Source organism: Drosophila ananassae, chromosome 3L, assembly GCF_017639315.1.
Source record: "Drosophila ananassae strain 14024-0371.13 chromosome 3L, ASM1763931v2, whole genome shotgun sequence".
Classification (NCBI taxonomy): Eukaryota; Metazoa; Arthropoda; class Insecta; order Diptera; family Drosophilidae; genus Drosophila; species Drosophila ananassae.
Window position 1 is genome coordinate 6995936 of NC_057929.1, and position 15907 is coordinate 7011842.

The 15907-nt window shown below is 49.8% G+C and overlaps 3 protein-coding genes and 1 long non-coding RNA gene across 5 annotated transcripts; 2 read left to right on the forward strand and 2 right to left on the reverse strand.

Moving 5' to 3' along the window:
• The first annotated feature begins 115 nt into the window (after window positions 1–115).
• On the forward strand, window positions 116–8257 carry LOC6495813 (serine/threonine-protein kinase ATR). The gene is made up of 5 exons (XM_001959601.4): window positions 116–456; window positions 516–2709; window positions 2764–3057; window positions 3117–7823; window positions 7883–8257. Exons 1-5 carry the CDS (start codon window positions 230–232, stop codon window positions 8006–8008), a joined length of 7548 nt encoding a protein of 2515 aa, XP_001959637.1. The 5' UTR covers window positions 116–229; the 3' UTR covers window positions 8009–8257.
• Window positions 8258–8368: 111 nt separating this feature from the next.
• LOC6494803 (1,4-alpha-glucan-branching enzyme) lies at window positions 8369–11603 on the reverse strand. Its single transcript, XM_001959602.4, has 4 exons — window positions 11406–11603; window positions 10408–10577; window positions 9407–10347; window positions 8369–9350 (listed from the first exon to the last, which is right to left on the reverse strand). The coding sequence occupies exons 1-4, from the start codon at window positions 11498–11500 to the stop codon at window positions 8484–8486; spliced, it is 2073 nt and encodes a 690-aa protein (XP_001959638.1). The 5' UTR covers window positions 11501–11603; the 3' UTR covers window positions 8369–8483.
• LOC123257293 lies at window positions 10903–12256 on the forward strand. Its single transcript, XR_006507327.1, has 2 exons — window positions 10903–11097; window positions 11908–12256. It is a non-coding gene; the product is annotated as an uncharacterized LOC123257293 (long non-coding RNA).
• A 48-nt stretch (window positions 12257–12304) lies between these two features.
• On the reverse strand, window positions 12305–14455 carry LOC6494802 (serine palmitoyltransferase 1). Of its 2 annotated transcripts, none has more exons than XM_014907506.3 (6): window positions 14369–14455; window positions 14041–14113; window positions 13483–13982; window positions 13097–13424; window positions 12678–13043; window positions 12305–12618 (listed from the first exon to the last, which is right to left on the reverse strand). In XM_014907506.3, the coding sequence occupies exons 2-6, from the start codon at window positions 14086–14088 to the stop codon at window positions 12454–12456; spliced, it is 1407 nt and encodes a 468-aa protein (XP_014762992.1). In that variant the 5' UTR covers window positions 14089–14113; window positions 14369–14455; the 3' UTR covers window positions 12305–12453. The 2 variants fall into 2 exon arrangements, with proteins under 2 accessions (XP_014762992.1, XP_044571798.1); XM_044715863.1 differs by lacking the exon at window positions 14369–14455 and adding an exon at window positions 14239–14330.
• Between the last annotated feature and the right edge of the window lie 1452 nt (window positions 14456–15907).

The window sequence follows — 15907 nt, forward strand, 5'->3', positions numbered from 1 at the left end:
TGAATTGCCAACTTCTTAAGCATTTTTAAAATCTTCGATTTAGTTTAAATTTTAAAAAGAAAAGACCGTTAAAGTTATCGGTTTTGAGTAGAACCACCCTTAAAAATCAGCTGATAAGAGTGTACTGATCTGGCAACGCCACAATTGCCGGCTGCCGGCACCGATAAGCGATTATTGAGTCGGCTTTTGTTTGGTTTGAATTTTATAAATAAAATCAAACACTAGCACCATGTCGGGCCAACGAAAGGACATGTGGAAGCTACTCTACAACCACGTGAACCGAAACGCAGCTAACCTGGCCCAGGTGTACACGGTAATTGAAGATATACTCTGTCAGGAGCCGAGTCTCATAAGTTGCTCCCTGGTGCGGGAACTGCACAATGGATTCCAAGATACATTTCTATTGTGGCTACTCAACAAGTTGGCCAAGTGCCTGAGCGAATCCGGGAATAGCAGGTAACCACAAAGTCTTTATTCTTTGAAACGAAATCATGCCATCGAATACTGGTTTTCAGCGAATGCATCAAGCTCCAGCAGAAGATCCTCACTTCTTGCTGCTCCAATCATCCGAAGCTGTATGAGCGTCTAGTGTTGGCCTATGTGGAGGCCCTGCAAGAGATTCAACTGCGACTCAGTGCCTTGGACTACAGTAAGGGACAAGAACGAGATAACAGAGGCATCAGCATATCCGTTTTCAAATGCGATGTGGCTTGTCTCCAGGAATTTGACCCGCAGTGCGCCTTGGAGGACATCTATCTTCCCGTGGAGAAAGCAGACTCGTTTGCAAAGCATTTGCTGGCAGTTCTGCAGCACGCTCAGCTTATTGGGCACTCAACCCATGCAGAGATTTTCTGCTCCAGCTTGCACCAAGCACTGCTTATTCTCAAGGAGTGCGACATGGACACAAAACTTTCTAGTTTGGACTATTGTCACAATGTCCTGCAGACGCAATCTATTGTCAACTGGAAAAGAGAGCCAGATGTAGCCCACTACGCACAATTGACGCTGGAGGCGATCTATGCTATGTGGTCCATGGTAGCCAAGTGGCTCGAAACTGGATGCATGTCCCGCCAGGAACTTAAGCGGCTGGATGACTCTACCCAGCAGCTTCTTCTTGTTCTTAAAAACCATGGGGCAGGGACTCTACAGCTAGGATACCTGCTCTTGAATGAGGTCCTGGGACTGCCAGAAGTGGAACTTCATAGTTCCTTGCTGGAAAGTATAAGCCACTATCTCCAACAGCTGCTCGATCATTCCACAAGCTCGCCGGATCAGTTGGTCCTCTTGCATGAACTGGCCAAGAGCCATTGGCGCTCGCATCCCGCTCATTTATTGCCACTGATGGCATCTGTGGCTGTTAAATCCCCCGATAGCCGTAAACAAGTGATTGAATCTCTAACGAATGTACTTGTGCTTATCTTGGAGAGGAAAGAAGTTTCAGTGAACGATTGGCGGGAGGCGACCGAAACTTTAAAGGCATTCAGGCAGCTGGAGCTGCTTATCTTGCGGCAGAGTCAGGAGCGAGTAGTAGAGCAAGAGGGCGAACTCAGTTTTTCTGTACTGGCTAGACTACCACTACAATGTGAACTTCCAAAAGACTCAAACGTAAACTGGAACTCCCTATCCGTGAAATTACTCGAAAAGGAAAGCAAGTGCTCTTTGGAAACCTTCCTGGAAGTTTGCTCTCTACTACTGCAGGTTACCTATATCCGGCAATCCATGAAGTCCCAAACGCAACACCAGTTACTGGCTGTTCTTGAGCGCCACATGGAAATGTCCCATCTGTATGCCATACGCTTGGAGACGCCGTCCAGTGCCCACACCCAGATGAAATCCTTCTACGCCCAGCACTTTCAAGACCTCATTCGATCAAAAGAGCAAGATGACTTTTGGCTTAACCTGCCACTCTTGTACATAGCCGGTTATGTGAAGCCGGAGCAGTTAATAAAGTCTGTTTCAATCGCCGGCCAGGCTGGTCGGCACCAAGTGATCCGTTTACTGATCTGCTCAAACGCAGGGCCTCTAAGTGCGTTCAAAGTAAAAGGAGGCATTGAACTGCACTGTCCTAGATGCCAACCTTTGCCGGAGAAGCTCCCTGGCATTTTCCTGGGCAAGTCCAAGCAGCAATCATTCAATCTGGATTTCTCCAGTGCCATCACTGAACAAATAGCCAAGGATTTGTTGTACAAATCAGACTCGGAGTACATTGCACAACATCTGGACTCGTTGAGCATCGAACCGAATATGATCGTGCGGCTGCTAACAGAGACGAAGAACATGCGGGAACTCAATGAAAGGAGTCTCAGTCTTTTGGTGCCTGTAATGACTGCTCGGTCATCTGATTTCATGCAACAGTGGGCTTCTTTTGTCTTGGGTGTCATAAAATCTATGCTGGCAAACCCACTGGAGGACCAAGAAATCCTAGAACAACGAGCATTGTTACGGGTCATCATCGCCACTGCCTATCCAGAGATGGAAGAGCTGTGGCTGTTCCACTGGTTCAAAATGACATTCTTCCTTCTGGTGCACATTCGCTCTCTGGTGGCTCAGGAAGCGGTTTTGGCCGCCACCGAGATGTGCGCCAGCCATGGCCTGCAAACGATCAACCTGTGGAACTGGTATCGTCGGGATGCTCTTGACTTGGTTGTGCGTTTGGCTCTTACAGCATACTTATCAGATGGTGTGCGCTTTACCCGATCCCTCAGAGCGGTGAGTCCAAATAGTTAATCCTTGGTGCTTAAAATAAATGAATCTAACTTTCAGCTTACGAAAATGCTGGGTTTCTCGTGTGTCCAAGAGTTTACGTGCAAGTACCATCGCCTTCTGACCGCCATGGTGCTGCCGCACTGCATCGTCGAGCCACGCTGCAAGGGAGTCTTGGTGTTGATAGCAAAGCAGTTGCGCAAACCCATCGCCACTCTATTTTCGACCTCTTTCTTAAGGATCTATACTCATGTCTATCTAACCGAAGACCCGGAGTTGGCCAACAACTGCATCGAGCTGGTGGTCAGCTGCACCCAGTCCAGTTTGCAGCAGTTGATGAATGCTGATGTGAAAGTAAGTCTTGTTTGGAATCTTTATAGACTTGATTGCTTACACTTCTCCCTTTCAACTAGCAAACGGTGGCTGAGCTCCTGATTTACTTTAATCGCAATCCCACTTTTGTGATGCGCTCCTTCCAAAGTCTGCTGCAGCTCTCAACGGAGGAGGAGCTCTCCAGCCAAGCGGCCAATGCGGAATTTGCCACGTTTATTGCAGAACGCTTTCTGGGAGTGATTACCTTCTTTGAGAGCTGCCTGAGCGAACCGTCGTTCGAGAAACCGCTCAAGGAGGAGACCCTGTACAGCCTGGGTCAGATCATGCGCTTCGTGGGCTCCCAGCACGTGACACAGTTCCGTTTCAAGATCATCGCCATGCTGAGTTTTGTGCATACCCTAGAGGAGCCTCGATTGCAACGCATCTGTCTTAAGATCTGGCACATTTTCCTTCACGTGGTTAACATGCAGGACTTGGGCCCGTCGCTGGGTAGAATTGTAGCCACCTTACTGCCGCTTCTGGCAGATGGAGTGAGCGTGGATCAGGTCAACGAACTATACGAGTTTGTGATTCTCCGCAATGCCTCCATGCTGGGAAACTACATAGCAGATCTTTACTTTTTGGAGCGGAATGAGAAAGTATCGCAGTCCATTAGAAAGTGCATCAGAAGACACACCGCTCACCTGGACTTCGGAGGAGGTGTGGAGGAGGAGGGTCAATCCCAGCCATCAGCTCAGTTGCTGGAGCAGCTCCGTTTCTTGTACAAGCACATCACCGACGAGTGCCTCCAAGTGCGGGTCTATGCGCTCCAGCACCTGGGCGAGCTCTTCGTCCGAAAGCGATCCCAGCTCAACAGCACGATCCTCACCCGGCTCCCTCTGGAGCCTTTGCTGGAACAGATCGTCAATGACCTGATGGCGGGATGCCAGCATGATGACAGGCAGTTGCAAATGGCGTCGGCCAAGTGCCTTGGGGAGCTAGGTGCCATCGATGCCAGCTATCTGCCCTCGCATTACAACTTTGATGCTCCCCAGCAGCTGCCTCTGAATGTTCTCTCCGATGACTTCGCCGTGTTAGCCCTCACAGCTTTGTGCCGAGGCTATCAGTTCCAGCAGAAGACCAAGCATGTGGACAGCTTCTCGCTGGCCATCCAAGAAACTCTGGCCGTGTGCGGCATATCGCCCAAGGAGAACAAGAAAGTGGAGCTCTGGCAGTCCCTACCCGACCGCATGCGTCAGGTGATGGAACCGCTGCTTCACTCCTGCTACACCAGCTGCCAGCGACCCAGCAGTTGCACTCAGCAGCCTCTGTTTGGAAGCCACTATTCCAACAACTTCTACGAGGAGTGGGCTTTCCTCTGGGCGAGCCGATTGATCGACTATGTCCAGTCCTCGGAAACACGACACCTGCTCAGCTCCTACAAGCCGAGCATCAAACGCGACGGCAACATGCTGAGTACGTTCTACCCCTACATACTCCTTCACGCCCTATTGGAGTGTACGCCGGAGCAACAGGAGCACATTGAAGAGGAGTTCCTGGCCGTCCTCCAAGCCAACGAACTGGGCGCGGGATCTTCTCTACTCAAAGGTCAACAGGAGCTCGGGGCCGTCAAGGAGAATGCTTTCAAAGTGTTCGAGTCCCGCAAGTATGCCGCAGGAATCAAACCTACAACTGGTAGTTCAGTCCTGGAGCGAAAGGAAGACTCCAGCCATGTTCCACGCTTGGCTGGAAAGCTATGCGCCGAGCTATTGGACTTTCTTCAGCGCTGGTTGCGGGAGTGGGAGAGGATGCACGGCCGAAGCACCGGCGGTAAGCCACCACAAACAGTAGATGCCAATTACCGGAAGATCCACGAGTTCCTAGCCCAGATCCCCAAGCTGTTGGTCTCCCATGCCAGCTACAACTGCGGAGAGTATGCCCGGGCACTCAGCTACCTAGAGAGCTACCTGGAGGAGGGCAAGGACGAAGAGAAGGGCAAGCGATTGCTGGAGCAGTTCACATTCCTAGTGGAGATATACGGATCCCTCAGAGACTCCGACTCCGTGGAGGGAGCTGTGCAAGTGCGCAACTCCGACATGAGCGTGACCCAGGACATACTGGTGAACCGGTTGGTTGAGCGGCAGCAGGACATGATAACCTGTTACGAGCAGCTTTTATCCAGTACTGAACAGCTCCAGCCGGAACATGTGCGTGCCATGGTGGACGCCTACCTGATGGACACCCCCAAGACCGCCCAGCTCATAGCCGACGGCCTGTGGCAGCGGCTCTCGGATCGCTATTCGGAGCAGTGCTTTGTGGAGTGCAAGTCTGAGTTGCTGTGGCGCCTGGGCAGCTACGACGAACTGGAGGAGCTCCAGTCGGGCCACAACTGGCCGGCTCAGTGCGCCCAGGGCTGCCTAGCCCTGCGCCAGCCCCTGACAACTTCCTCTCAGTTTGAATCCCTTCTGGATGGGATGCGGGGATCGGTGCTGGAGCAGCTGCGCAACTGCTCTGCCGTGCAGCAGCACTCCTACGCGAATGCCTACGATGCCGTGCTAAAACTGCACCTTGTCCATGAGCTACAGTGCAGCCAGGCGTTGGTGGAGCAGCTGGAACGTGAAACTCTAGAGGAAGCTCAGGAGCAACTGATGTCCTCGTACTTCGACGACTGGCAGCACCGGCTGCGGGTGATCCAGCCCCAGGTCCGCATCCAGGAGCCCGTCTACAGCTTCCGCCGGAATTTGCTGTCGGAGTTGCAGCGCCGCCTGACGGATCGCAAGCATCTGCTGCCCCGTCTGCAAACGGAGCTGGCCAGGCTCTGGCTACACAGCGCCCAAATCAACCGGAATGCTGGCCAGTTGCAGCGTGCGCAGCTCTACATTCTGAAGGCGGCCGAGTATCAACCCACTGGCCTGTTCCTTGAACGTGCCAAGCTCCTTTGGCAGAAGGGCGATCAGGTGATGGCCATCAACTACCTGGAGGAGCAGCTGTCCATCATGCGCGTCGCCTGCCAGGGCTATGTCAAGCAGCTGGCTGCCGATCAGAGGTATCTCTACTTCCAGGGGAAGTACCTGCAGGCCGTCTACAGTGCCGAGTCCATGCACTTGTGTGCCGACTCAGTGCTGAAGTATTTCGAGGAGGCCATTGCTGCCCATCGGCAGTCGGAAAGCTGCTACTTGCAGCTGGCCCAGTTTCTGGAGAAGATGCGCGAGGCCAAGCAGACGAGCAGCACGGGAATCGACGATGTACTGCTCCAGGTTTTGGTCAATTATGCAAAATCTCTTCGCTACGGCAGCGAGCACGTCTACCAGTCGATGCCACGCCTGATCAGCCTCTGGCTGGACACGGCAGAGTCCTGCTCCAACCCAGACATGATCAAGAGGATGAACGACTTGCTCACCAACTGCAGCAACGTCCTGCCGACATCCATGTTTTATACCGTATTCTCCCAAATGCTCAGTCGCCTCTGCCATCCATCGGCCGAGGTGTTCACCGTGCTCCGCAACGTCATCGTCCGCTTGGTGGAAGATTTTCCGCAGCAGTCGCTCTGGATGCTGTTGCCGCACTTCAAGTCCGCCACGGCAAACAGGATCAAGCGATCCAAGCTGATACTCACCGACAGCCGTCTGCAAAGCTCCGATTTCCAGAAGCTCCTCCACGATTTCAGTGGTCTGGCAGAGCGACTGATGGATGTGACGAACAAAGAGGTGACCCTGGACCGGACCTACAAGCTGAGTGACCTGGACAGACGACTCACTAAACTGTGCAACCAGGCAGACTTCTCGGACATCCTGTTGCCCTTCGAGAAGTATATGCAGCCCACTCTGCCCATTAGCTCGGACGCTGCGTGTCCGTCTCCGGCACCATTTCCAGCGAACTCTACCGCGAAACCCAACCTGTTTCCTTACCAGCAGATCTACATCAGTGGCTTCCAGGAGTCGGTCCTGATCCTGCGATCGGCGGCCAAGCCCAAGAAGCTGACCATTCGGTGCAGCGATGGAAAGCAATACGATGTGCTGGTCAAGCCCAAGGACGATCTGCGTCGTGATGCCCGTCTGATGGAGTTCAACGGGCTGGTGAAACGCTACCTTCATCAAAACGCGCCCGCCAGGCAACGCCGTCTGCACATCCGGACCTATGCAGTGCTGCCGTTCAATGAAGAGTGCGGCCTGGTCGAGTGGCTACCCAATTTGTCCTCCTACCGAAGTATTGTGATGAGCCTGTATACCCAGCGGGGACAAGCCAAGTCCAGCCGCCAGTTGCACCAGATGGCAGTGCCCGTCCACGACCCGCTGGAGCGCAAGAGAGACGTCTTCACCAATCAGCTACTGCCGGCCCATCCCCCAGTCTTCCAGGATTGGCTGCGCCAACGCTTCGCCACACCGCACAGCTGGTACGAGGCACGGAACACCTACATCCGCACCGTGGCCGTCATGTCGATGGTGGGCTACATCCTCGGCTTGGGCGATCGCCACGGAGAGAACATCCTGTTCGATGAGCGCAACGGCGACGCCGTTCACGTGGACTTCAACTGCCTCTTCAATCAGGGTGAACTGCTGGCCTATCCCGAGGTGGTTCCCTTCCGGCTAACCCAGAATATGATTGTCGCCATGGGTCCCTTGGGGGTGGAGGGCAGTTATCGGAAGTGCTGCGAGATCACACTCCGCCTGCTCAAGCAGGAGACCAAGACCCTGATGTCCATGCTGAGGCCCTTCGTCTATGATGTGGGCGCCCAGATACGCAATGGCGCCGCCACGGCCAAGATAACCAGCGATGTCCAGCGCATCGCCGATCGTCTGCAGGGTCATGTAAGTGGATCTCACTCCGAATCATTCAAGTTTCATTAAAATCCTTTAATCCTTTACAGGTTAAGAGACAGCAGGCTAACAGCATTCCTCTCTCCACCGAGGGCCAGGTCAACTTTCTTATAAACGAGGCCACCAAGGTGGATAATCTGGCTTCTATGTACATTGGATGGGGAGCGTTCCTCTAATCTTAGCTAGTAATTATATTTATTTGTCCTTGTTTTTAGATGTATAAGGATAATTATTCCTTCGTTAAATATGGAGAAAATGAAAATAGATTGTTAAGTTTTTAAAAGTTGAGATTATTACTGGGGTTGGAAGGTTTTCAACCTCAATACACACGATTTTTAAGGTCAAATAATTGTAAATTGGATATTAAAACAGGATAAAGAAACTAAGTTATCCGAGGGAAATAAGAAATGATAAAAACTAAAACAAAACTTTTATATTTTTATAAAATTTGAGTATTTTTATATTTTTAAAATAAAAAAATTAAAAACTACAAATTCTCCCAATCACGTACAGGCTGATGAAGCAAAGAATTAGTATAGGATTTTAGAAAACTATACCTCAGCGTATATTTCAATATTGGTTTTCCCAATTCGTAACATTAACAAAGACTATTACTAAGATCAAATCCGTAAAATCAACAAATCCGGGGATCTAGTCGCTAACGCGGGCATAAACCACGGCTGTGCGAGATGGCGTGTAAACTTCAATGAAGTTGCTCCTGCCGGCATAGCCCTCCGGATTGGAGGGATGCTTGCAGTTGGCATCGATGCGGTTGTGGCCACCGAAGAGCGGATCGTCCGAGGAGAGCACCGCCTGGTAGCTGCCAGCCCAGTTGGTACCGACACGGTAGCCGGTAAAGCTGCGGTTGGGATGGAAATTGAAAACAAAGACCAGGCCGGCACGCTCAAAGGCGATGATCTTGTCGCCCTCGTGCTTCCAGCTGACGTAGGCCGGTCCGGAATGCAGCCATCCGTAGCGCTCCTCCAGCTCGTTCATGGCGCGATCGAACTCATTGAGGTACTTGTACTTCAGCAGCTCATCGTCCACCAGGTTCCACTGCCGGCGTGCATAGTGGTACGAGTCGTTGTTACCCACTCGGGGGAAGTCCAGCCACTCGGGATGTCCAAACTCGTTGCCCATAAAGTTAAGGTACGCCTCACCTCCCAACGAGTGGGTTATAAGACGAATCATCTTGTGCAGTGACAGGCCTCGATCAATGATCATGGAGGCGTCCGACAGCGTGGACATGTGCGTGTACATCTCTTTGTCCATCAGCCAGAAGGCGATCGTCTTGTCGCCCACCAGGGCCTGGTCGTGGGACTCGGCGTACGCCACCGTGTTCTCCATCCAGCGGCGATTGGTGAGCGTATGCACGACATTGCCCATATTCCACTCGTCGTCGCTTTGCTCCTTGAGCAGCTCAATCCACTTGTCCGGGATGGCCATGCCCAGGCGGAAGTCGAAGCCAATACCACCCTCCGAGACGGGGCGGCACAAGGTGGGCATGCCAGAAACGTCCTAAGATGGGAATAAACATATACTTTGATATACTAAGTGGATATTACTCCACTCACCTCTGCAATAGTTATAGTCTCCGGGTCCAAGGTGTGCAACAGATGGTTGGCCAGTCCAAGATAGTTGAGGGCATCTGTGTCGACATTCAGACCGAAGTACTCGTTGTAGTCGCCGCTGAAGCCCTCTCCGATGCCTCGCGAGTGGTACAGCATGGAGGTTACACCGTCGAATCGGTATCCATCGAAGTTGTACTCGTCGTGCCACCAACGCAGGTTGGACAGCAGGAATCGCAGCACCTCGTACTCCACATAGTTGAACAAGCGACTGTCCCAAAGAGAGTGCTCGCCACGGGCTCCATCATGGAAGAAGCAGCTGTTGGTGCCATCGAACTGGTTCAGACCGTCCTGGACGTTCTTGGAGGCGTGCGAGTGGACCACATCGAGCAGCACATACAGGCCGTGAGAGTGGGCTACGTCGATCATTCGTTTTAGTTGCTCTGGGTTTCCGTAGCGACTGGAAGCAGCATAGAAGCTGGTCACCTGGTAGCCGAAGCTGGCGTAGTAGGCATGCTCCATTATGGCCATTACCTGGATGCAATTGTAGCCCTGGCGTTTGATTCTTGGCACAATGCGGTCGGCGAATTCGTCGTAGCTGCCAACCCGTGGCTCCTGGGAAGCTATTCCCACGTGACACTCGTAGATCCTCAGCGACTTGGGCCTGGCCGGGCGAGAGTGCTGGCGCTGATACCGCTCCGATGCCGGTGGCTCCCAGACGTACTGCTTGTAGTTGACTCCTTGGTTGGCGGACTTTGGCGGCTGGACCACGTACTTGGCCCATGGCGACAGACGATCCAGCAGTTGGCCGGAATGATTGCGAATGATTACTTTGATCTCGCTGAGGTGCTTGATGGCCGGACTACCGTCTGCGTTCGGGGGCAGCACCAGTTCCCATTTTCCGTATTCAAGTTTCTTAAAAGGATGGGATTCCCAATGCCAGTTGTCTATAAAGAATTACAATTTTATTGGTATGAATTTGGGGGGTAGGGCGTTAGAGGACTTACTGAAGTCACCCGTGAGGTAGACATCTCGGGCACCTGGCGCCCATTCGCGGGCTATTACCGTGTTATCCGGCTGGAAGTGAAGGCCGTAGTACTTGTAGCCCTGCGAGAACTCCTCCAGGCCGCCCTCGCCTTGATTGATTCTGTTTAGCCAGTCTTGGAGGACTCCATGTCTAAAATAATATGAAAATGTTTTAGGTTTAAGGTTTTAAAATTATAAAAATATATGAATATATGAGGGTTTTAGGCTCTCCTCGCGATAGTTAAAGAAAATATAAGAAAGGAATAAAAGTCTTTCCTTAGGAGGAAGTAGTTAGGAAGTAGGAGGTAGCCTCCAGTTGGAAATTATACGGAATGCAGCGAACTATAGATCAAGAATAAAACATATAACTATCCATATATGTATATGGATTGTCAGTTATCTACCAATACCGGCTATAAAAATTGCACTACTCCCGATGATAAGATAAACTAAAACAAAGATAGTTTACGCGAAAACAGAACCAAAACAAAATTCTCGGTAGGGGGAACACGGAAGTGCAGCCAATGAATTAAAATTGGCAAAGATGCAAAAATAAGAAGAGCACACGGATCCCTGACATCATTGGGCCAATCAGAATAGGCTGCCAAGGCCAAGATCGTCCATGCTCCAAACACGCCGGCAGCACGCAGAAACCACTGCGAACTTTCAAGGTAAAATTAGTTCCTCAAACACCAGGCCAGGCCAGGCACACACACACACACACACCACCACCAAACACACACACACTATAGGCGGGAGGGCAGCAAACACCGGCGACCTTCATTCGTCATTGCAAACGCAGTTTTCCAACTGCATGTCACAGTTGGATTAATGGTTGGATCCACTGGGTTAGAAGGTCAACTAATAACTGATATGATTCTCCGGGAGGTCAAGGAGCAACATTCCTTATCAGCGGCACATTAGCTGGCGCCAGCCTTGATTTACATGATGCGGCGGAGCCTGGGAAGCCGCTACTCACCTGCGTCGGATCTCGCGCTCGAAGGGCCTCAGGTAGCCATCAGTTTCGAACAGCTTGTTGATATCCTTAACCTCCACGTTCATGGCGTCGCCCATGTTGAGGAAGGCACTACGGATGGATGTGGGAGATCTCTGGTGGAGACGATGATACGAAGAGTTGTCTCGCTGACAACTGTGCCGGCCTGTCAGCTGCAGTCCGCCTCAAAAGCTTTGACGCTGTAGAGCTTTCCGAAGAGGAATCCGCGGAACAGCTGTTTCCTCGGCCCACCCCTCACGTAAACAACATGTTTTTGTGACCCCAACTGTTCCCGTACTCGCTCTGATAATACCCGGTGTACTTACATAGAGTATACACTAGGGTGGATCGGATTTAATGGGTCTCGGAGGGGTCTCAAATCGTAGCAATCTTTCTACTTAATGATGATAGAACACGATATATTTTAAATAATAATATTAACCTTTAAAATGTTCTCGATCCTCTAACGAATTCTTATAAATTTCAGAGTAGACCCACCCTGGTATGGCACCTCTAATTGCTACTGATTGCTGATCGCCGTTACGGGTGACATATTCGAATTGATGTGGAGCCGCCTTTATGGACAAACATCATGATGTGCCGCCGTTGTCAAGTTCATCTTGGGAATAGGTGGGTTTGCATAATACACTCATGCTTTTGAAAGTCGAAGGGTTATGATTAGGGGTCGCCTTTGTAATCATAATCTGATTTTTTCTACTTCAGAGCCTCTTATCAGTTGTTACATGAACTATGATTGGAACTATGAAATATGTTAATTATATTAAAATAAGAATGGAAAATCGTTTAATAAAAAAAGATGTGGTAATGTTATTTTATTTAACCAAGCTTTGGAATTTATACTTATAGAATAGAGTTTATTAAAATGCAATGCAGCTCTGAATAAAAACCAAGTGCAAAGTTAGTCATAGTTGTGCAATAACATTTCATACTGGATTGGACGTAAATAGTGTTCTCAAACTAAACACTGCATCAAGACACAATACGGCTTCGAGTTTCTCAAGAAGCGAGAGAGTTACAGAAGACTCTGGGAGACTTTTTCGATGACCTCGAAGGCCGAGGTAATGTCCGCATCATCCAACAGCCGGTTGACGGCTATACGGATACTGGGACGCACTGGAACACGCTCCCTATTCTGCAAGTAAGCAGCCTGCACAATAGCCACTCCTTGTGAGATGCACTGAGGAAAGTTTAGTACAAAGTTAGACATGAGAGGAGAGAGTCCTGAAAGTGACTTACCTTGTCAGCCAGCTCAGTGAGTAGCTTAAGCTCCGCTTCAAAGTTCACAGCCGGCTCTGCCAGGTACAAGTGTTTTACCGGCGACAACGCATCGCCCCGTAGTCGCAGCTTGCTAAAGTTGGAAAACTTCTGGTGCAGGGATTTCGCCTTCGATTGCAGTTGCTCGAAGATTTCTGGGTTCTGTTCGAAGCGGTTAAGCGCCGAAATGGCGGCTTGAGTCAACATGGGCGGGAGCGATGCCGAGAAGATGTAGCCCAGGCCAGAGAGGCGCTGGTGCTCGGCTATAAAGTGCGAGCCCACACAAAAGCCGCCAATAGTGCCCATGGATCCCTCCATGCCGGCGGAAATCAAGTCAACCTCATCTCGCTGAAAGAAAGGAGTATAAGATTGTGGGGTAACAGGGAACTGTGACAACTTACGTCTACATTGAAGTGCTCCGTCACTCCGCGACCGCCCTTGCCCAATGTGCCGAAGGATATGCTCTCGTCGACGAAGAGACGCAGCTTGTACTTCTGTCGCAGGGCAACGAGGTCGGGTAGTGGGCAGATCTCGCCAGTATTCATGTATATGCCCTCGGCAACCAGGAAACGACGCGTCTTCAGCGCCTTCTTGGGGTTCTTTTGGTTACGCTTTTCCTGCTCTAGCAGCAGTCGCTCCAAATCCTCAACATCGTTATGCTTAAAGAACACAATAGTGCTTCGCGAGGCATCCAAGCCCTTCTGAATGGCAAAGTTTACTGCCTCATCCCTGCAAGGAAGGTAAAATTAAATAACACCAAACCAATAACTTAAAGATAAATACGTACACGTAGATAATGTCACCACGCTTGGCGTAGGCGGGGATTGCACTAGCAACCGTGGAGAAGCCATATGAATACACAATAGCTTCCTCCAGATCCATGAACTTGGCAATGCGATCCTCCAGGTCAAGGTGCACATCCATGGTGCCATAAAAACCTCTTGGCCCGCATGATCCCACGCCGTATTTTCGAAGGGATTTGCAAGCATCCTCTAGAATCTCCTGGTCCTCTAGGAATCCCAAGTAATTGTGGGAACCCAGATTAAGGCACTCGTGACCATCGACCTTGATGCGCTTGCCCACCCTGGACTGGACGATACGGGTGCGTAGCAGCGGGTGATTCGGATCGGTGTCCTCCACCAATGGCTCTGGCTCATAGCTGGCTATGATGCTATCCTCTTCCTCCTTGGTTAACCGCCGACGACGACCTCCACCGCGCCTATGGAGCAGCAGCCAGATGACGGCTATGAGGAGGAGGGTCTCCAAGACAAGAGCAAACGTGGGAGTCTGTTCCGAAAGAAATCGTTTTATTTTAGGGTTAAGATAGAGATATAAATGTACTTACATTCCGGAATATGCTTCGGATTTCGTTAAACAACTGGATGGCCACCATTTTGGGAACTTCAATCCGCGCCCTTCTGTGGAAAATCAATGGAACATTTTATTCCGCGGACGTAGTATGTGTCATGTCGTTTTCTTATCGCTTTTTTGGGGCTAGTTCACATGTAGATACATATGTTACTAGGTACCAATTATGACCCACCTATGGTAAGCCAAACCAAGCCCAAAGTACTTGCCCACAATAGGAGCAATTCACAGGATTAATCTCATTTATAAAAGATTCTTTTTGCGCCCTGCAATATTTTATTTTTTTTTTTAATTATAAAGCTTACCGGAGAATTCTTCTATATTGGATAAAGCGTGTAAAATGCGGGCGGCCTAATCAAATCAGCTGATCGCCGCGTTGAACTAAAAAATACCAACTGCGAGCTTGAAAGCTGACCCACCCCCTAAAACCACACACAAGCAGCGCGGGAAAATTTGAACTGGACAGATTGATAGGGAATCTATACAGAAATCGTTTCAGGCATTCCGCCCAAGAATCGGATGACTTTTGGCAAAGATATGGCCATCGCCGTGGGCGGAATATGGCTCCCCTTGCCTTTTTCAAAATTTGAAGGGGATCCCTTAGGAAAATTGAAAAAAATCGAAAAAATATTTTGTTCCCAGATTTTGATGCAGATCTGTGGAGAATCTTCCCACAAATCGTTTAAGGCATTCCGCTCAAGAATCGGATGACATTTGGCAAAGATATGGCCATCGCCGTGGGCGGAATATGGCTCCCCATGCATTCTTAAAAATTTGAAGGGGATCCCCTAGAAAATTGAGAAAAAATCGAAAAAATATTTTGTTCCCAGATTTTGATGCAGATCTGTGGAGAATCTTCCCACAAATCGCTTAAGATAGTCCGCTTAAGAATCGGATGACTTTTGGCAAAGATATGGCCATCGCCGTGGGCCGAATATGGCTCCCCATGCATTCTTCAAAATTTGAAGGGGATCCCCAGAAAATTTGAGAAAAAATCGAAAAAATATTTTGTTTCCAGATTTGGATGCAGATCTGTGGAGAATCTTCCCACAAATCGCTTAAGATACTCCGCTTAAGAATCGGATGACTTTTGGCAAAGATATGGCCATCGCCGTGGGCCGAATATGGCTCCCCATGCATTCTTCAAAATTTGAAGGGGATCCCCAGGAAATTTGAGAAAAAATCGAAAAAATATTTTGTTTCCAGATTTTGATGCAGATCTGTGGAGAATCTTCCCACAAATCGTTTAAGATACTCCGCTCAAGAATCGGATGACTTTTGGCAAAGATATGGCCATCGCCGTGGGCCGAATATGGCTCCCCATGCATTCTTCAAAATTTGAAGGGGATCCCCAGGAAATTTGAGAAAAAATCGAAAAAATATTTTGTTTCCAGATTTGGATGCAGATCTGTGGAGAATCTTCCCACAAATCGCTTAAGATACTCCGCTTAAGAATCGGATGACTTTTGGCAAAGATATGGCCATCGCCGTGGGCCGAATATGGCTCCCCATGCCTTCTTCAAAATTTGAAGGGGATCCCCAGGAAATTTGAGAAAAAATCGAAAAAATATTTTGTTTCCAGATTTTGATGCAGATCTGTGGAGAATCTTCCCACAAATCGCTTAAGATACTCCGCTTAAGAATCGGATGACTTTTGGCAAAGATATGGCCATCGCCGTGGGCCGAATATGGCTCCCCATGCATTCTTCAAAATTTGAAGGGGATCCCCAGGAAATTTGAGAAAAAATCGAAAAAATATTTTGTTTCCAGATTTTGATGCAGATCTGTAGAGAATCTTCCCACAAATCGCTTAAGATACTCCGCTTAAGAATCGGATGACTTTT

Coding starts and splice junctions, on each gene's coding strand:
- LOC6494803 (XM_001959602.4), bottom strand. CDS start 11,500: ATGGGCGACGCCATGAACGTGGAGGTTAAGGATATCAACAAGCTGTTC. Junction 10,578..11,405: donor GAGCGCGAGATCCGACGCAG/GTGAGTAGCGGC, acceptor ATATTATTTTAG/ACATGGAGTCCTCCAAGACT. Junction 9,351..9,406: donor AGACTATAACTATTGCAGAG/GTGAGTGGAGTA, acceptor TTCCCATCTTAG/GACGTTTCTGGCATGCCCAC.
- LOC6495813 (XM_001959601.4), top strand. CDS start 230: ATGTCGGGCCAACGAAAGGACATGTGGAAGCTACTCTACAACCACGTG. Junction 457..515: donor AGCGAATCCGGGAATAGCAG/GTAACCACAAAG, acceptor ACTGGTTTTCAG/CGAATGCATCAAGCTCCAGC. Junction 2,710..2,763: donor TTACCCGATCCCTCAGAGCG/GTGAGTCCAAAT, acceptor TCTAACTTTCAG/CTTACGAAAATGCTGGGTTT.
- LOC6494802 (XM_014907506.3), bottom strand. CDS start 14,088: ATGGTGGCCATCCAGTTGTTTAACGAAATCCGAAGCATATTCCGGAAT. Junction 13,983..14,040: donor TCCGAAGCATATTCCGGAAT/GTAAGTACATTT, acceptor CTTTCGGAACAG/ACTCCCACGTTTGCTCTTGT. Junction 12,619..12,677: donor TCACTGAGCTGGCTGACAAG/GTAAGTCACTTT, acceptor AACTTTCCTCAG/TGCATCTCACAAGGAGTGGC.